The sequence below is a fragment of the Phoenix dactylifera genome, chromosome 2 (genome assembly GCF_051530095.1).
Source record: "Phoenix dactylifera cultivar Ajwa chromosome 2, Ajwa_hap1_PhDact_Kaust_v1.1, whole genome shotgun sequence".
NCBI lineage: Eukaryota > Viridiplantae > Streptophyta > Magnoliopsida > Arecales > Arecaceae > Phoenix > Phoenix dactylifera.
The window spans coordinates 41,353,330-41,374,883 of NC_143191.1; the positions used below are offsets into that span (position 1 = coordinate 41,353,330).

General features: G+C 40.2%; 1 protein-coding gene across 1 annotated transcript; it reads left to right on the top strand.

Moving 5' to 3' along the window:
- The first annotated feature begins 12,634 nt into the window (after positions 1-12,634).
- On the top strand, positions 12,635-21,313 carry LOC103722473 (indole-3-glycerol phosphate synthase, chloroplastic-like). The gene is made up of 10 exons (XM_088716458.2): positions 12,635-13,063; positions 14,213-14,449; positions 14,540-14,716; positions 16,368-16,442; positions 16,566-16,610; positions 16,724-16,888; positions 17,376-17,454; positions 18,549-18,631; positions 20,884-20,952; positions 21,134-21,313. Exons 1-10 carry the CDS (start codon positions 12,899-12,901, stop codon positions 21,215-21,217), a joined length of 1,179 nt encoding a protein of 392 aa, XP_088572584.2. The 5' UTR covers positions 12,635-12,898; the 3' UTR covers positions 21,218-21,313.
- Positions 21,314-21,554: the final 241 nt, after the last annotated feature.

Below are 21,554 nucleotides of genomic sequence, written 5' to 3' on the forward strand. Positions count from 1 at the left end.
AAATATGTTGGTAACTGCTGAGGGAGCCTTGAAAGGTTCAAGAGGCAATGTTCTTGCTGCTGAGTTGACTTCTGGTTCCAAGAGAAAGTCTACTTGGAAGAAAAAGAAGCCTGCTAAGAAGCAGAAGAAAGACAAGAAGCCAAAGAAGGAAGTTCAAAAGAAAAAGGCTAATGACAAAGGAAAATGTTTCCACTGCAATGTCGACGGCCACTGGAAAAGGAACTGTCCTTCATACCTCGAGAGCCTGAAGAACAAGAAGGCTGACACACCTTCAGAAGGTATAGACTTGCTCATAATTGAAACTAATCTAACGGTTTCTTCTACTTCCAGTTGGGTTATAGATTCTGGTTCTAGTGCTCATTTGTGCACTACCATGCAGGGTCTAAAGGAAAGTAGAAGGCTGGCGGAAGTTGCGGTAACCCTTCGGGTTGGCAACGGGGCAAAAGTTGCTGCTGTGGCTGTGGGCACCTACCATCTGCGACTACCGTCTGGTTTTAGTTTATTGCTTAGAGACTGCTATTATGTACCTGTTGCTAGCAGAAATTTGATTTCTGTTTCATGTCTAGCACAGGAAGGTCATGTTTTTACTTTTGACAAAGACTGCTGTTCTATTTATTTCAGAAATAAAATAGTTGCACGTGGTTTTATGATTGACAGTCTCTATCATTTACATATGGATGTATCTATAAATGTGTCAGAGCAAGAAGTGAGTGCCAAAGGATCCAAGAGATCCAGGGATGAGATAAACCAAAGATATTTGTGGCACCTCAGGCTTGGCCATATTGGAGAGGACAGAATGAACAAAATGGATAAAGATGGGCTTCTCGGCTCATTGACTTCCGAGTCATATCCAGTTTACGAATTCTGTCTTCAAGGAAAAATGGCTAGATTACCCTTTGTAGGACAAGGGGAGAGGACCACTGAAATACTTACCCTAGTACATACAGATGTATGTGGCCCATTCGATGTGCTAGCCAGGGGACGTTATTCATACTTCATTACCTTTACCGATGATTATTCACGGTATGGGTATGTGTATCTTATGAGACATAAGTCTGAATCTTTTGAAAAGTTCAAAGAGTTCAAGAATGAAGTAGAAAAACAAACTGGAAAACCTCTTAAGGCTCTTCGATCAGATCGAGGAGGAGAATACCTTAGTGGGGAATTCCGGGACTATCTCAAGGAAAACGGCATAGTCTCACAATGGACACCTCCGGGTACACCTCAACTCAACGGGGTGTCAGAGAGGAGGAATCGGACCCTATTGGATATGGTCAGGTCCATGATGAGCTTCACTGATTTACCTATGTTTCTTTGGGGAGATGCCTTACTTACCGCAGTATATCTACTGAATAGAGTTCCCTCTAAATCCGTTCCTACCACACCATATGAGATATGGCATGGTAAGAAACCAAGTCTTGGTCATCTCAAGATTTGGGGATGTCCGGCCCACGTCAAAAGACTACAGGCGGATAAGCTAGAGGCTAGGACCATAAGTGCTCGTTTTATAGGATATCCTAAAGAGTCATTAGGATACAATTTTTACGTCTCAGAGGATCACAATGTGATTGTGAGCCGTCATGCCATCTTCTTGGAAAACCAGTTTATCCTTGATAGAGGCAGTGGGAGGAAAATTGAGCTTGAAGAGAAAGTCTCTGAAAAGCAACGAGTCATGAATCCTATTGAACCCATTCATACAGAGCCAGTACACGATGTCCCTTGACCACCTCGTAGATCTAGTAGGGTCTCCCATCCTCCCGATAGATACTTAGGTATACTAGAAGAGGATACCGAGAAAATGTTCCTAGTGGGAGATAGGGATCACATACAGGATCCCAAAACCTACAACGAGGCGATATCTGATGTCGATTCTGAGAAATGGTTGGAAGCTATGAAGTCAGAGTTAGACTCCATGCATTCCAACCAAGTCTGGACCTTAGTAGACCCACCAGAAGGTATTGTACCTATTGGATGCAAATGGATCTACAAAAGGAAGATAGGTTCGGATGGAGAGGTAGAGACCTATAAGGCAAGGCTTGTGGCGAAAGGGTATAGTCAGCGCGAAGGCATTGACTATCAGGAGACCTTTTCACCTGTAGCCATGTTGAAATCCATCCGAACATTGCTTGCCATTGCAGCATTTCATGATTATGAAATCTGGCAGATGGATGTGAAAACTGCTTTCCTGAATGGATATCTTGATGAAGATATCTATATGGAACAGCCTTTGGGTTTCACTTCCAGTGATGGAGATCACAAGGTCTGCAAGCTGCAAAGGTCCATCTATGGACTAAAGCAAGCATCTCGGAGTTGGAACACTCGTTTCGATGACGCAATCAAAACGTTTGATTTCATCAAAAATGAAGAGAAACCGTGTGTTTACAAAAAGGTTAGTGGAAGCGCTGTCGTATTTCTCGTACTGTACGTGGACGACATCCTACTGATAGGAAATGATATTTCCATGCTAACCTCGGTCAAGGTCTGGTTGTCAAAAGAATTCTCCATAAAAGACCTTGGGGAAGCATCCTATATTTTAGGAATAAAGGTCTATAGAGATAGATCTAAAAGGATGCTTGGCCTTTCACAGAAGATGTACATTGAGGAGGTGCTGAAGAGGTTCAGCATGGAAAACTCCAAGAGGGGTCTCTTACCCCTAAGGCATGGAATTCATCTCTCCAAGAAGATGTGCCCCAACACATCTGAAGAGATTCAACGCATGAGCAAGATACCCTATGCATCGGTAATAGGGAGCCTCATGTATGCCATGCTATGTACACGACCTGATATAGCCCTTGCTGTGAGTGTCACAAGCAGATATCAGTCGAATTCAGGTGAAGAACACTGGACAGCTGTAAAGAATATTCTTAAGTACTTGAGAAGAACTAAAGATTTATTCTTGGTTTTTGGAGGATCAACTGAGTTAAAGGTAGAAGGGTACACAGATTCAGACTTCATGACTGATGTCGATGATAGGAAGTCAACATCTGGATATGTGTTCTTGTGCAATGGTGGTACGGTTAATTGGAAGAGTTCTAAACAACCGATCATTGCTGACTCTACTATGGAAGCTGAATACATCGCCGCCTCTGAAACTGCTAAGGAAGGCTTCTGGTTCAAGAAATTCATTGCAGAATTAGATGTAATGACATCAGATGCCATAACACTCTACTGCGATAATAATGGCGCCATAGCTCTTGCTAAGGAACCAAGGTCTCATCAGAAGTCCAAGCATATAGAGCGGCGCTTCCATCTCATACGTGACTATGTTGAGAAGAAGTATGTCGAGGTGCAGAGAGTAGACTCCGCGGATAACGTGGCAGACCCGTTCACTAAGCAGCTAAGTCAGCAAAAGACTGAAGCCCACCTTGAGAAAATGGGGCTTAGATATATGACTGATTGGCTTTAGTGCAAGTGGGAGATTGTTAGATGTATGCCCTAGAAGCCAATCTGGCTGACACATTATTAATTCTAGGGACATAATTTTGTACTTGACTATTTATTATTAAATAAATAAAAGGTATCTTTTCATTCATATTGTTTATGTGTCTATGAATCGTCCAAGAAATTAATAAGATGATGATACATATTCTCAAGAGTTGAGAATTTGAGCCATGTATCATTGGTGATCAGTTTCTAAATGCTTCTGATCAATGGATCATCACGAGGACGGTGATCGATCCGATCAGTGCACAGATCACTTTTCTTCTGGATGGACGAGACTTGAGTCCACAGTGTAGGGACACTGAAGTGATAGTGCAGGTGCTTGTTAGAGAACAAGGGTACTGAGCGTGACCAAGACAAAAAGTCACTTGGATGTCTATCCACTCGTCAGTGACTTGCTTGATGTTGCAGTAGTGTGACTGGTCCTTTGACCTGCGGTGCTTCGGCTACTCACAGTGAGGTTATTGTAGTTTGACTGCACACATACATGGTCTCTAGCCATATGGGTCCATGCAGTGTAGATTGGCTCCAGTAAGTTCACTGTAGGAGTAGGGTATGCACCTATATGGAATCTATCGACCTTGATAGATAAGGAGAGATCCTATGTGATTTATAAGACTGAGTTCGTAAGACCTCGGCCGGGGCAGTATGCACAGTGGAGAAAGAGTTTTCCACTCTCGAACTTAAGTCGAATAAATTTTGACATATGACAGACGAAGGGGTTTGACGAGTTATCCATGACCTCCGTCTTGTAGGGATCCACGATAGAAGGACTGTAACACATGACAACTGCACCTAGAGATTCATCATTCTATTCTGCTGGGTAGCCACTACATGCTGCTAGGTGTCACTGGTGGATGGTGGGACTCATAGGGATTATCTTGATGATCGATAAACCCTAATGAGTTGAGTTGGAATCGTTCCAACCCATTGAAAGGAGTTTTCAATGATACTGAGATGGAGATCTCAATATGTCTCATTACCAGTCAGATTAGAACCTATGAGGTCACACACATTAGAGGTTCTGATTATTAGAATTGTCGATTTGTGATTTGGAATCACAATGTCAATTGTCAATAAGATTGATGTACAAAATAACCCACTAAGAGTTAGTGAGTTAAATGGAAGAATTAAATAATTATAATTAGATTATAATTAAGTTTTTTATTGCTGATTAATTAAGTCAAATTATGATGGGTCTGATCCAAAAGAAATTTGACTCAAATCCTAGTCAAGAGTTGGCTAGATCGAGTCCCAAAAATCCTACCTAAATTTAGCCTTTTTCTTTATATGGAGCCTCCCTTTTAATGCCCTATTTTGAGGAGTCAAGGGGCAGCCAAGAGGGCAAGAAGGAGCGTGGACCCCTCTCCTTCTTTGCTGGGAGCCAGCGCCCCTTGATTCTGATGGTGTGCATGCAGAGGGCTAAGCATGAATTTCAGAAAATTTTTATGCGGAAAGAACGGGTTAAACATTTTAACCCAAAACATGCTTGATATTTTAGATATTTTAACTCTGGTACCAGTCGAAGACAGTCTTCAACTGCACATCGCATGTGGCGCGGGCTCAGTCCCAATACATAGGGTGACACCCGCGCGTGCCTATCAAAGCACTCATCATATGAGCCCCCGGGTGGAGAGCCACGCTTCGTCACACGATCACGCGTGATAGTTCCCGGGAATCGGATAGTCTTCACTAATCCTTTGCTTTGACACCAAATATCACAAAGCCCTCAGATCCCGAGGATTGTGTGATTCAAATAAATATGCATAAATCACAACTTCTTGTGATTTGAAGATTGAGATCATATCTCAACCATAAAAGAGATCAGATCTCTTACCTTTAGAAGGGGGTTCCTTCAAGGATGCTTCGCAGCCGCACAAGCGTCCGGCCTCGATGACTCATCCACGCGAAGCTCCGGAATGATCAGCTTCCCGGGGAGTGCTAGCTCGCAGGGAGGCAGAAGGTTGGCTGAAAGGGAGAAGGAAGAAGATGGACCTTCACAGCTCAAGAACTCCTTCTTGGGCTTTCACCTTCAGAACTACTCTCTCCTCTCACTCTCTTTCTCTGGTGCTCTCCATGTGTTAGGAAGAAGGAAGAGGGGTGGCCTATTTATAGGCCAAGAAGAAGGTGAGGTGTCCCTATGAGGTGTCCTGTGAGGTGTCCTGCCAGGACACATGTCACACATGCAAGGAAGAGAGATGTCCTGCTCAGCCACGTGTCACGCATGCAAAGGGGTGAGGTGGCCTGGAGGGCGATGTCATGGATGACCTCATGAGGCAGATGAGGTCATGGATGACATCAGGAGGAGTGTGAGGTGTCCAGGCCCGCCACATGTCACACATGCAAGCAAAAGAGGTGTCCTGCTCCACCACGTGTCACGCATGCAAGCAAAAGAGGTGTCCTGCTCCGCCACGTGTCACGCATGCAAAGGGGTGAGGTGGCCGGGATGTGGGTCCCACATACAGTATGTGGGTCCCACCTAAGCAGGACATGGGTCCCACATACAGTATGTGGGTCCCACCTAGGCAGGACGTGGGTCCCACATACAGTATGTGGGTCCCACATAGGGAAGGAAGTCCTAGTCATACTAGGATCATAATTGATTTTAATCCAAATTGACTCAAGCCAAATCTGATTTGGTTGGGGCAAATTAGACATTTTCACCAAACCAATTTTGGTGTCAATTACGGTTTTACCAACTTCAAATCATATTTGAATTTGGTCAAGCCCAATCTCTATTACTCAATCAAATTGAGTCTAATCAGTGATCTAATCACCAATTAACTTCTCCAAGCAACAATTGCTTAGGGCAATCAGTCAATCACATTGACTATTTTACCTCTAGACGATTCTCAATCGTCAATCAGCCATTTGATCAATCCAGAAACTTCTAAGCGTGTGACCTCACAGGTTCGAACCTAAGCCGGTAGTACAAGAACACTTTCTGCACTAATCGAAGTAACCATCTAGCAATGGGACCCGACGACCGGATAGGCCGAATAGATGCAAAGCAACATTCTAGAACCTATGGACTATGGTTACTGCATAATTCATCCTCTTGACCAGAAAATGCCCAGGATGGGTTTAGAGTCTGTCTACCCTGAAACGATCCATCCGGAAATATGTTTCAATTCAATAAGTCAAGTGATAGTGATTTGACTTTCCCTGGCCAGGGTACTACTTAATTGAAAACACAAGGCATTCACCCTTATTTCTAAGGGAGGTCAATCCCATCTTGATCTGCAACTGACTACCACAAGTACTTGACTGGACCCAGAAACCTTTCGTCGCTGGATTAGAAATTCAGGTAGTCCGGCACCAAAGTACAGTGAGTTGCTTGCAAGCCACCGGTTGCAATCTCAGGTCTAAAGGATACATATACCCATATCCACTCGGAACAACTCTTGACAAGAGAGAGTCCGTCAATTGGTCACGTTCAGTGAACGTACACTACCATTCACCTGTATACCATACTAGTATCTCTATACTCTTTGGTTTGGAAGACAACCAACAAATATGATACACAATGACCTACGCCCGATAATACTATCGTCCTATTAATAGTATATCATACGGTCATGAACATTTAAGGACCTGTGTGACAAAATCATATTTCATTACACAAAGCAGTCCTAAGGACTTCATCACATCGGAGTTTGTGAAGATGTTCTGGTGATGAATAAATACCATGTTATTTATAATTGATTCAAATACATTTACAATCAACAATTGATTGGATTTAGGACATAATTTCCAACAGATTCAAGGAATCAAGGGGCCCGCCAATGCCAAAAAAAAGAGGAGGCGCCAAGGAATCCTAGTGGGACTAGGACCCTTGGCGCCTAGGGTTTTGAACCCTATAAATGGGAGCCCCACGTCCCATGCTTTGATGAGAAGAGCTTCTCCCAGCCGTGGGGCAGCAAGAAGGATTTTTGGGGATTTTTAAATCAGCAAATAGGGAGAGAAAAGAATAAAAAAGGTGAAGGGTTTTCTTCTTCCTTTTGAAGGCTGCACAAGGTGGGATCCTTGTGATTTCTTCTTCTTTCTTCTTCGACATCCAAGAGAGGCTTTTGCAAGGAGCTAGCACCCCGGTGAAGCCCCATCTCTGATCTTCAGCAACCTCGTGTGGATACTTGTAGAGGCCGGACGTTTGTGCGGCTACAAGGAACCAAACCACGATCATCGGTTGCGGTGTTCTTCTACCCGCACAAAGGTGAAGATGAGATCTTCATTTGAAATTTTATATTTCTGATTTTCTAGTAGTTTAACAATTCATAATTAATTATTAGATCTTAGTTTAGTCCCCATCTTAATTCAAAAGGGTTCTGAATCGTTTTGATTCAGAAAAATTTTGAAATCTACCTGATCCTGTTCCGGCGTATGCGATGCACCGGGCCCGGCATGCGGATTCCGCCGCGAACGTCGCGCCGCTGTGGGGCAATCCAACAGCTTGAACCTCCAGATCCAACTGCAATACTGCCTCATGTGTTGCACACTCTGAAGGGTGTGGTAGATGTCTCTCACACGGACTCTAGGATTGCTGGAAGAACTCCACACCCTCACATCTAGGCATGTACTTTTTGGAACTGGCAGCGACCTGACTCTCTCTGTGAGGTGCTCCCCATACAAGTCGCCAATTTGTCCGGGATCCCACCCTGCCCCCTTTGGGCAGAGAAGGTTGCAAAGGAGACGCATGCCCGCAGCCTCAACATGACTATGGTCGGCTAGAGTCTCACCGGAAGAGCGTCCGCCCAAGGGTCCTCCAACACGTCAACACTGCACCCATCGCCGATTAGCCACCTAGTGTTAACCAAGATAGTGGGCACATGGCTACAGATCTCCCGCCAGAGGAAGGAGCACCTCCGGCCTCTTTGAGTTGTCCCACCCGCCCCAACCGGATCGTAGCGGACTGTCATCAACTGACTCTAGAAACACTGCGGCTCAAGCACCAGACTTGTCGCGTCTCCTCAGCAAAAGTGATTGGACCCCAACCCTCTCTCGCGGGTCAGCTAGCAGACCATCTCCCAAGCTAGCAAGTGCACTCCATGGTCGTCGTCGTGTGAACCCCAAAGAAAGTCCTGGAGGAGCCTCTTTATCTTTATCAGCACTGTCTTTGGAATTACTGTGTTGGACATGAGATAAACCGACAATGAACTCAGCACCGACCCGACCACCGTCAGCCTAACCATCATGAAAAGTGAGGCCGCCCTCCAACCCTCCAATCGATCCTGGACACGTTGTACCTGCAGCACTTCTCCGTGATCGGGACGTCCAAATAGCTCCACGGCCCCTCCTGCTCCTTTATGCCCAGGAGCCCCCTGATCCCCTGCCGCACCCAAATCTCAGTCTTCAGGTTGAAGCAAATGGTTGACTTGTGAATGTTCACCCTCTACCCTGATGCCCCACAGTAGTCCTCCAGGACCCATCTGAGGGCCAGTGCATCTTTCATCCTTGCCCTAGCCAGGAGAAGACAGTCATCTGCAAACAAAAGATGGGAGATCGGTCGAGCACCGGGGGTTGGCTCGTGAGCATCCAACTCCCGCTCCCAACATATGACCCACAGGGCGCGAGATAGCATATCAACATAAATGATAAATAAGTAAGGAGACAGGGGGAAATCTTGGTGAAGCCCAATGGTTGCCATTGATTAGGATTGAAAAGGATGGCCTTCGAATACATCCGAGCACCCAGGTTATCCAGGTCTCAAGGAAACCAAAACTCTCTAACGCCAACCTAAGAAAGCCCCAGCGGACCTTGTCGTAGGCCCTCTCTATATCCAGCTTCATAGCCAAGTTCACAAGTTACAAATATTTTCTCTTTACAAAAAGTTTGATGATTCGGTTGAAATGTGAACTTGTTAGGTTGTTAGGTTGATACTACTAATACCGAATTTCAAATTACTAAAAGCCTCACCCAAGTGATTTTTCATGCCACTTGATTGCAAACATGATGTGCACAAGTTCAATGTTCATCAAGTGTAACAATAATCTCAACTAAATATGGAAAGAGAGAAAACGCCGCAGAAATTTTAAAATGCATTAACATATCATTTTCAGAATGATATCTATAAACCATGACATTTTTTTGACGGCCTTTATGAAAGCTTAATGCGTGATCCAAGATTAACTCCCTCAAGAGTTAAGCTGAGGCAAGGTGGCAGGGGAAAGAAATAGGAAAATCAGGGAGGTCAATAAACTTCTCAACCTCAAGACTTTAGACACCAAAATCAAGCTATACATGCGGATTTTGGTATCCTAAAAGATATTGGAGGGTGACCCCAAACCTGGCAACTTGTCCTCTGGCCCCATTTCTCTTCGCCACATATCAAGAATCCATGATTTTAGAAATTTTGATATAGGGTTGAGATGAAGATATTGGCAACACTGCCAACTTGTCCCATGACCCACCATGTCTCCTCGCCCGAGTCTTCTCTGGAAGCCTAACGACAAGGTATCAGAAGAGGAATTGCATCATTTAGTTGGTTCAACCCTATGAAGGAAAATACGAAGTTTTTCTTTTTGCTAATTCTAACAAATTGTAATCAACCACCTTCTAGTTGCCCTAAATAGACCAGTTGAGTTTTGCATAATTTTGGTGGTACTAATCATTAGTGAATGACTTCCTACATGATTCTATATGAATTCTCTCCATCTGGTTGTGAACCAAATAAATAGTTGTCATGTTAGATCATCATGTATGCATGTATATATGAATGCATGTATATGCATGTGCGTGTATTCTATATGTATACCCATCAGTAATATCAGAACAACAATAAATCATAAAACCAGAAAAGTAGAAAACTCCATGAAATTGTAGCAGAAGTAAAGCCATGATATATGCATCAAGAAATTTGAAAAAAATCTTCTTCAACAAGCACAAAAAAAAAGGATGCAAGGAAGGATATCAACCCTGAAGGTGAAAACATCATGAGAATTACGTAAACCAACACCCGTTAGTATGCAACTGAAAGATGCTAATTAACCGAAGAAGATTGGTACAGCATAAAACTAGAAAAGGAATGCATGATGGGATCAGAATTTTCATTTAGCTCTTGATCTATAATATCTCCTTGTCTAGTTTAGGGGTTGCAATTAATTCGGTCGGCTGAGCCTAAATTTGTGACTAATGATGTTAGTACAGGACTCCCAGCCAAAAACAAAATGTGAGGTGCTAGCAGCAAAGTTAGCATGCAGAAGTAATCAGAGAATAGAGAAATTAGCAGCAAAAGTTGATGACATAATAACAAGAAAATGCGAGCTGCTACCCATTCATTCTTTGTTGCTGCGGAGGTTGATATTTCGAACAATATCATATATATGACCATAATAAGTTTTTCCTCCATCCTTTATTGTAGTTTTTCTTTAAAACAAGTCAAGTTATCTGCTTTTCTAACAGGATATAATGGGTTAGAACCTATTTCCGATGTGCAAGGACTAGTTCTAACCGAGCAAATTTTTCAGCATGTGGCCTTTTTTACAAATAAAATGTTAAAATGATAATATAAAAGTGGTTGCTCATCATTGATGAGGCTGGAGTTAGATGTCACTTACAATAGATCAAATAATATTAGAGAGAATATGCTATCTTGTCATAATAGATACAACCTTGGCTTGACCTAGACTAGAGTAGTATAGACCGAATTAGTAAAAACATGTGATTAAGAGATCACATCTAACATTTTTTTAGACAATATCGATCACTGAAATAACTATCAAAATCATGGAAGATTGCTATATTAAGACCAAGGTTTTAAACTAACGTATCTCAATTTCTCTATGGAACAGGATATACCATTATCCCATCTCATTCTGGTAGCAGTTTCAGTTGAAAGCCTTATAGGTAAGGGTGTAAATGGGTAGGATTAACTTGTGACCTGATCCGACCCAACCTGCTTAGACCCGACCTGACTCGTTTTAGAGGATCCGTAGGGCTGGGTCGGGTCCTAACATTGGACCTGTTCCATTTTCTAGATAGGGTCTGGGTTTACTAAATTCAGATCCGACCTGATCTATTTAAAATTTGGATAATTTTGGGTTTTCAATTCTACAATTTGATTCGACCCGAATCTGTAAAATTATTTGGGCCCGAAGGTTGTAGCCTACGGAGGTGCAAACAAGTTTTGAAGCCATGGATGGGTTGACCCAAACCAGACCTGAATTTTTGGATTGGGTTCGAGTTATACATAGATCTGATCTGACCCAAATGATCTGTTGAGTCAAAAATTGTAGCGGTGGACCCGACTCGACCCGACTCGATCTTCTATTGGGTTGGATTTGGATCCAAAATTAGGATCCGAATAAAAAATCGAATTGGGTCGGAGTCACTCACGACCCGACCTTACCTATAGGTATCCTTCGTCTCTCTCCTCTTCTCCTTTCTTTTCCTTCTTTCTTTCTTTTTTTCCTTTCTTTCCTCCTTTTTTTTCCTTGCCTTTATTTCTTTCCTTTTATTCTTCCTTTTTTTTTTTTTATCCCTTGTTTTGCTTCTTTCTTTCCTTTCTTCTGAGGGCGAATCGAGTCTCAAATGGGCATCTGATACATGGGGGGGTTCCACCACTCTTCCTTCTAGGTAACTGACAAATGTTCCCTCATTCGACTCACCATCTCTTTCATCTTTGGTCTTCTTTTTTCCTTATCCCATCATTTGCTTCTTTCTTTTCTTTCCCTTTCTTCTTCTTTTTTTTTTTTTTATTTCTCTTTTTTCTTATCTCTTCATCTGCTTCTTTCTTTCCTTCCCCTCCCTTCTTCTTTCTTTTTTTTCTTCTTTTTTTGCCTTATCCATTCATTTGTTTCTTTTTCTTCTTCTTTCCCTTTTATTTCTTTCTTTTTTTCCTTCTTATCCTTTACTCTCTTTTTTTTCTCATTTTCTTCATTTTCTCTTTCACTTATCTGTTTTTTCATCCTTCTTTCGTTCCTTTTTTTTTTTATTTTTTTGCTAAAACGGATATTTCATACATCACAGATACGAATATATCCGATAGAATCGGAATACACTTTTTTTCTTCTTTCCCCATATCGATAAGTTTTTGAGTTCCGACCCTATTTCATTCGGCTTTCTCATAAAAATGAAATGGAATAGCTGAGATCTGTGCAGTGGGTGATCCAACGGTGGATTGAAGGTGAATCCTTTTCTTTGCGCGAGATGCAGCCCGTAGCCAATACAAGCGATTCCTTGCCCGCCTTCCAAATTTACATCCGACCACTCAAGCAGAATCATTAGCAAATAATTAGCAGTGAAAAACCTTATTAGGCAGCGTTAGCGGCACCACCCGGTCGCGAACTCGGGAGTAACACCATCGCCTCCCCCTCCGTCCCGCGGACATTAGGAGCAGACGGCACCGTTATACCGGACCGAGGCTTTTAAAAACCCCGAGAGGAGGCGGCGAGCGAGCGAGAGTGCGGCTTTCTTCATCGTCGCTATCTTTACTGCTACTTTTGCATCGTCGGAAGAAGTAATGGAGGGGATCTTTGCCGGAGCTTCGGCTAAGGTCGGGATTCCGGTTCCGAGCTTCTCAGTGATGAGATGCCGGGGGGATTTCCCGTCGATGGATAGGCTTCCGAGGATTCTTGTGGGCGGGGCGCGGAAATCAACTCGTCTTCGTTGCATGAAAGCTGACAAGGTCTGTAATCTCTCTCAGGGTTCTTCGAATCTGGGTTTGTTCTATTTTAAAAATTTCCTGAGGGAATCTGTTTTAGATTTTGCTGTGGTCCCTTTTTTTTTTATGATAAATCTTCATTAAAAAGTTGGGATCTTTATAGTTATGTTGTATTGTTGCTACAGTAGTATGCAGAGGTTTAAAAAATCTGGTTCTTGGTAGGAAATTGTTGTAATGTTTTTGGAATCGAGATTTTGATTTCTCGGCTTAGTAGTATTTGGTGAAAAATTGGGTGATTGAAGAGACTGTAAGATGTTTATTAGAATGTTTCAACAAAACAGTGTAAACGTAAACTGGAATGGAAGCTATTTATTTTTGCTTTTATATCTTTATTCACTGTCGAGATCATTGCTTCTGGGAAGAAGTGACGTTAGGTTAAGTCTCGAAGAAGTGATTTGGAACTGTGGAAAATAATATACTTATAGATCAGCAAAGCTATGGGTCTCATTCTAAGTCGCAAAATTCTAATGTATTCGTGTAATAAATTGAATTTCCATAGCATAATCTTCCAGAAAAACAAGTATCGCTTGGTTGGGAAAAAAATTGGATATGGTTACATGGTAGACTCATGAATAACTGTCATGATTAGAGGTTTTCAAGATGGGACATGCAATATTGCAGCATATGCATTCATGGCTGTTTATTGAGCAATTAGAGTTACATTCTCTTTTATCCTTCTATTTCTTTATTTTTAAGTGAAAAATGCAGTAAAATGTGAATGCTTCTCTTTCTCCCAAATGGACCAGGCGAGTTTGTATCAATTTGGGTATGTATCGCTCTAATACTTGTTGGTGGATATAATTTGAGTGTTTTGGGTCCATATTGTCACACCGTTTCCTCTGCCACTCCAGACATCCCATATGTGATAAGCACGTTGTAGTGAGCCTACAGAACAATAAGCAATTAAGTTGTGCATGTGTTAGCATGCATTCCTAATCTCATCACAAGCATTACTTTTTCACTAGCTTAGCTTTGAACTCTTCACCAAATTAGGCACAGATGCTTAGATTCTGATGTACAGAAAAGTTTCACCATTATCTTGAAAAATCTATATTCATTATAATAAGGGATTCTGTTTAATCATCTCTAAATTTTTTGCGTTGGTTCTTGCAGGAGATTAAGGATGGAGATGTTATGATAACTTTTAAACATGATGATCTTGTAAACTCTGTTGAAGTAAGAGAATGGGAGAGTGGAAAGTCATTAAATGAGATAGCTGCAAAGCAGGGCATTAGAATTAGAAGAAGATATCGAACTGGACACCCCTCTGAGAGCTCGCAGGACGATGAAGAACCTCCCCGTAATATTCTGGAAAAAATAATATGGGACAAGGAAGTGGAAGTTTCTCAGGTACTCACAAATTCCTTCCTAGTTAATCATTGAAAACTTTTTTTCCTTGAATGAAGGGATCAATAATATACCATTTTCTTTCTTTTCTAGTGGAAATGGAGAATACCTTGTGATGCGTTGAAGGAAGCTATTGACAGTGCTCCTCCAGTGAGAGATTTTGTTGGGGCTCTGAAAGCATCGTATCAGCGAACTGGTCTTCCTGCTCTGATAGCCGAGGTGAAAAAGGCTTCACCTAGCCGAGGTGTACTACGTGAAGATTTTGATCCTGTAAGTTTTGCTACTTCTTTTATATATATGTTCCATTTTTTTTCAAGGTAGAGTCAATTTTTTTTAATGTGGAGTCGATGATGAACCGCCAAAGAAAACTGAATCTAGAGATACTTTTAATAACCTTAAGTTAAAAATGTGAAGTGATTATCTCCATTCCAGTATTAACATGCATATGTTAGCCTGGAAGTAAGTATTCTGGAGATTTCAGTAGCTCTATATATTGGTTTTGTTTGCTTTGACAAACTAGGAACATATTGCTGCTTAATTAGAACATTGGTGCTACATGAAAAGTGGCGGAAGCTTGTAAAGTCTAGTTAGCTGCAGGTGTTGTCAATTTTTCTGATAATCTGAGCAACACATTCAATTTAATTTGCATTTTAGATTTTTAGTACAAGACAGCACCTGTCGGTAGGGAGTAGCATTAATCCCTTTCTTTGAAATGCTAAGTAACAGACGACAACCAGTTGGTGCATGCTTTGTAGTATCAAAATAGAAAATTGTGCTTTATAGATTCATGTTGTAATTGTAGATTTTTGGAGATGTTCTTTGCACTATGTTATGGGCAGCACAAAATCATACATACTTCCTTGACTTCTCTGCATCTTTTTATTTTATATAACCTAGCACTTCTTCCAGTAATAATGTACGGCCTGTAGCTTACATAGTTAAATGAGTATATGTCACATCGACACCAAGCACTTCTTCTACTAATAAAATTGCAAACATGTGCTATGCTTTTGAATCTGTAATTCTTTTTTTCTCCCAAAAGATTTAATCTGCTAAGATTCATAAACATCTTCTTAAATTACAGCACTTGAGTTGTAGCATGTTCAAGATCCTGCGAAGGAATAGATATTTTTATTTTAAGACTATGCAAATATCTTTCCCCAAAGATAATTGACAAACTTCTGATCTACATTTCAAATGCATTTCCTAGGCTACAACTTTGGTGATTGGGATGGCGAAACATTTCTTATCATAAGTCCCTGTCTCAAATAATTCTCTTTTAATTCTTTAGAAAAGTAGCTCTCTTATAAAATTTTCTGGAATTTTAATTCTTATCAGTGTGGTATGTCCTCCTCCTGCTCAAACCAGATCTACTAGCATATACTGCAGAATCTTTGTCATTTAGCTTAGGAAATTCCGGCAATTTCTGAATGACTCGGTGTTCTTCATTATTTCTCTCTTCACTGTCAAAGCAACGGTTTTAGCAAACTCCAGCAGCATAGCTTCCACAGCCATTTGCTTTCACTTAACTTTTTTTGCTTTAATCCCATTCTCAAATTGTTGTCATGTCTTAAATTCTTTGTTGTCACTGCATAATGCTGCTGCCGAGAAATTTAAATCTTTTGACCTTCCTCAACATAGAAGGTTGGACAAAATTTTATTTTTAACTGCTTTGTATGTGGAACTTATGGAAAGGCATGTGCTAATGAACGTTGATGGACTTTCAGACAGAGCTTTTTCATGCAAGAAGATTCAACTGCAAATTGATATTTAAGAATTATACCAGCTGTTCTTTCTTGCCAAGTTTCCTGAGAAAAACTTGGCTCCAGAATCTGATGTGCTGATGAACAAATTCCATGTTTTCATGCCCCTCCTCCTACGATGCAGAACTAAGTTTGACTACGAATTTGGTTTATAACAGGTTCAAATAGCTAAAGCTTATGAGGAAAATGGAGCAGCATGCTTAAGCATATTGACTGACGAAAAGTATTTTCAGGTGAACATTCTCTAAGTGAGCTACTGTGATTTTATCAGACTTGTGTGTTGAAAAATTTAATCAGAAATTGAATATTAAGCATATAGACTTAATTGACTGCTACTGTCATTGTTAATATTTTAGGGAGGCTTTGAAAATCTAGAGGCTGTACGCAGAGCTGGAGTCATGGTTTGTATCAATACACACATTGTCAATTTAATTCGTAGCTTTACCATTACCATTCAATTCATTTATATAACTCAATTATCTTTGGACTTCTAAAATGCTTTGCAAAATTGCAGTGTCCTCTTCTCTGTAAAGAGTTTGTTATTGATTCCTGGCAAATTTACTATGCTCGTTCAAAAGGTGCGGATGCAATTCTTTTAATTGCTGCGGTGTTGCCTGATCTTGACATCAAATGCATGATTAAACTTTGCAAGGAGCTTGGCTTAGCAGCACTGGTTGAGGTGGGTGAGCAGGTTTTTTTTTTTAGATTATGCATCAAATGTTTTATGGTGTATTTTAACTCATCAAATGGAACCCGTTTATCAATATTGCAGAACTGATACGGACTACTAAAATTAAAAAAAAAATCTTATGACAAATTGCTTTGGAGCTGCATTTGCAGAGTTTCTACAGAGACTAATAAATCAAACAATAAATCTCCACAGACCTAGTCTAACAGTCTTGCTAACAATGCTTTCTCTGTTGGCAATGTGATCTCTAAGTATCTGGTTCTCCTAAATGTACCTTTTCCTATTTGCAAACATATAATCAACCTTCTATTGAAGAAAATGTCATGTTCAGTTTCAAAATAGTTGCTGTGTTTGGTCTTGGTACCATTTTTAAGTCCTTTGTTTTTCTTTGTTATAATTTAAGTCTATCTGGCATTGTGATTGCTTCGACCGATATTTAGGTGCATTATTAAAGAAAGGTTTTTTTTTTGATATTTAGGTGCACGATGAAAGGGAACTGGATCGGGTTTTGAGTATAGATGGGATTCAGCTCATTGGTATCAATAATCGTAACCTTGGTATGCTGATATAACTTCAATGCTGCAAGGAACTTTTGTGTAGACATTAATATCTCCTTTTCTGGAAAATTACTAATCACAAGTTATCTTTATTTTGTATTTGCCTGAACTCCATATTTTTCCAAAATTTTAGTTTCTTATTGTTGAGTATCCCTAATATGGCTAGTGATTTGCTGATTTTGTAAGATTGGATTTTCTTTTTAGATTTACAAGAACCTGTATTGTGGAAATTAAAATTCTAACAAGCTAGCCATGATATCTGGAAAGTTGCCTCTGAGAGAAATTTTATCCTGATCAGTGTGTGTCTCATGTTTTAGTATCTCTTTTGAACATGACCCTGGTTTTTTAGTTGGACATGTTTTATTTCCACCAGTATAAAGAGGAAATTGCTATATTATCCTTTGTAAAACCAAATGCTGGACTTTGTTGAGCCTAAATAACAGAAAGAGTTTGCCTAATGAAGTTTATTTTATCGATATAACGAATTTATGTCGCAAAGTTGGGGGAAGCAAAGTTGCAAATATATACAGGCATGGAGGCCTTTGGAGACTGATAGAGACATGAACTATATAAATAATCATCACAACAGATACAGAGATGGACTTCAGAATGATAAGGTCAAAAGTTTCAAGTGTAGGTAATTGGTCAAAACCAATGCATAAAAGTTCCACAAATGCTTTTGAAAATAAATGTCATATTATTGTGTCTATTTTGAGGAAAAATATTGATTCATAAAACTAATGTTAAATGGCTGGGAGTCTTTTCCTGTTAGTTTCATCTGATAGTCCTCAATAGAAAATCAATAATTTACTTATATTTCCCTAAATTTATGAACCAATATGTTACTGTGAATATTTCTGCAGTATCACCTGTTTTCTAGTATAAGCAAACCATGCACTATTTAACCTTTTCATGAAGAATGGTACTTATGAATTTCATGTTCTCTATAATATTACTGCAAGGCAAGTTTTGCAATACCTATGTCAATCTTTTTACCTTTTGCTAATGAGTATGCCCATCTTGAAAGTTTTGGCATGGACTAGTTGCTTTTCTATGGATCTTGCTTTGTGCACTAAAACTTATATTCATTTCAGGGACATTTGAAGTTGATATTTCAAACACAAAAAGGCTTTTGGAAGGGGAGCGCGGGGAGATCATCCGCCAAAGAGGCATAACTGTAAGTAGAATTTTTCCATCTTTCTTTGATGAAGCCTTTTAAGCTGATGTCCTGGAATTAGCATTTGTAGTTGAGGTCGTTGACCATACCTCTTCATTTAGTTCACATTGATTTGGCATCATCTTGCTTTTTCCTTTTACTGATCTCTCTCTGTCAATACAAAGTCTGGTAGGAGTTTTATTGCACTATGTCATCTCAAATGATGAGAAACAGAAAATGTGGATATGTTCTGAGGTAGCTCCAATTTATTTGTAAAGAGTGCACATTAAATTGGGTAGGGTTTTTAGTATGGAATGCCAGGGAAACCATCCATTTTATCTTCAAGTAACCTGATAAATTTGATACATGGTATCATAATTGTTGTCATCAGTAAAGAGCCCAGAGTAAGTGCCCAAGATCTAAATAAATGCCTAGGTTGGTGCCTGTTTATTTGCATCAATGCCCCGAGCTGCCCAATCTGATGGGTACACATGGTTGTGGGTGCTTTTGCCTCACCTTTACTTGTTATTAGATTTGTATTGTATATTAATGTCTATAGTTACAGGAATATTTGTAGCATTTTTTGCTTATGTATTATTTTTGTGTTGTGATATTCTTTTGAAATTCCCATGTTAATATTAGCATTCGTCAATTGGTTAGTTGAGTTTGTTCATAAATTAGGTATCCTTGCAATCGTCTAAGCACTATTATTGGCTATCAAGATAACCATCAATTAGAATAGCTTGATAAACAATATAGTTATAATAACAATAATTATAATTGCTTATTGTCCATAATAATTCTTGAATTATGGAAATATAATCCGGACATTTCAAGTGAGAGAAACAAGAGAAGCCAAATTTGTGGAAGTGTGCAATACTAATTAAGATATGGTTCAAGGTAAATATAAAAGTATGAGGAATATGGTCACCATCATGGTGTATGTGTGTGTGTGTGTTTATATATCTATTTATATAGTACATATTAAGGTTCGCCGAACCGGTACCGGACCGAACCGGTAGGGCAGTGGCAGGTGGCCCATACCCAACCCGGTTTAAAACTGGATTGACTTGATGCAAACTGGCCAGTTCGCACCGAGTCGGCACCAAATCGGCCGGTTTCAGCCAGTTCCGGACGGTAAAGAACCGGTTCTGGCTGGTTGGGACCAGAACCAAATATGAATGACGAACCAACCCAATTTCGCACCGGGTTGATTTGGTATTGCCAGAACTGGGCAGTTTGGTTTGGTTCGGTAAACTTTGGTACATAGACTAGTTATGTACACTCTAAAACCCCCATCAAATTCACGGTGAATCATACATTAAGAGTTTGTGAAGAAAGGAAAATCTCTGCATAGTATGGTACTTTGTGAAGAAGTTGGTAGTTTGCTGTGAGAGGAGATATATGGTAAAGAGAGTGTTCGAGCAATTTAATGATGTCGAGTGAAATGACAGTCAATCTCAATATGCTTGGTACGCTCGTGAAACATCAGATTGCTAGGTGCTGAACAACACTCTGGTTGTCACAATAATCAGGGGTTAGTGTGTCAGAATAACTGTTATGTTAGCAAGCAAGCTTCACAGCCAAACAACCTCTGCATGGTATCAACCATAGCCTGATACTTTGTCTTAGTGCCTGTGCGAGTGACTATATCCTATTCTTAAATTTCTAAGATATAAGAGTCTACAAGGAAGGCAAAAATAGCTAGTGATGGAGCGACAATCAATAGCATTACCAACCCAATCAGCATCAGAATATGCTCGAAGTTGAAGAAAAAAAGAAAAGGGAAGAAATAAGCTCTAAGTAATGGTGCCATGCGAATAGAGAATAATGCAAAGTTCTGCAGAATAGCAAGTTGTCCATGGAGTAGCCATAAATTGACTGAGCATATGAACAATATAGGCAATATCTGGTCATGAAATAGTTAGACCAAATTTCCGACAGACAAATGGGAGTGAGTAGGATCAAGCAAGGGCTTACCATCATCTAGACGAAGCTTCAGATGAAGCTTAATAGGGCAGGAGAGGTTCGAGTGTCTCTATCAAGTGAGCACGACCAATAATATCTTCAATTTGCTTTCTCTGAGAGAGCAAAAAACTTTGAGGAGTTTATACAACATATATAGACTACATATGTGGACTCTAACCCATTCAGGTTCAGCTTTTGTTAAATTTAAGCAGTTTTATATATTAAATATATTCTTTTAAATGTTATCCCATACCTGTGATTGTTATTGTGTTTAAAGCCTTGAGTGCACTTGTCTGACATTTCAGATGGTGGGAGAATCTGGGTTGTTTACTCCTGAAGATATTTCATATGTACAAGATTCTGGAGTTAGAGCGGTAAGTCCTACTAAATTTCATATTCATGCGTGCCTACACTCCTCTTTGCTTGAAGGTCATGCAAGCAACCAATTGCTTCAAACCTAGAATTTAATAAGTGGAATTCCTGGATCTTATTTTTATGATTTGAATCACTTGAATATGATTGCATGGTGGGGTTCCTTACTATATTTTATTTCAGGTTTTGGTTGGGGAGTCTCTCATCAAACAGAGTGATCCTGGGAAGGCAATAGCAGGACTTTTTGGTAGAGATGTATCAATATGAGTCCATATGTGAAATTAAACTTCCAGCTGCTTTTCATGTATGAGACAGTGTACTCATTCATATAATGTGCAATAAGAGCTCCGGAATTCGCAATCATCATGATGTTATTTGCCCTAACAATATCTTCAGTGCAGTATTCTGTTTTTTTTTTTTTTCCTGGAAAGCCTGGGTTACATGTTTTTACCAAAGCTGAATGACATAATAACCTCCATCGATGCGGAAATCTTGACCATTGATCCGAGGCAGGTGGATTTTTTAGGGTCTCAAATGGTATTGCTCATGTAGTTTGAGATGGTCAAGGGGCCTGATTTGATTCATTAAGTCCGCGAAATAGTTA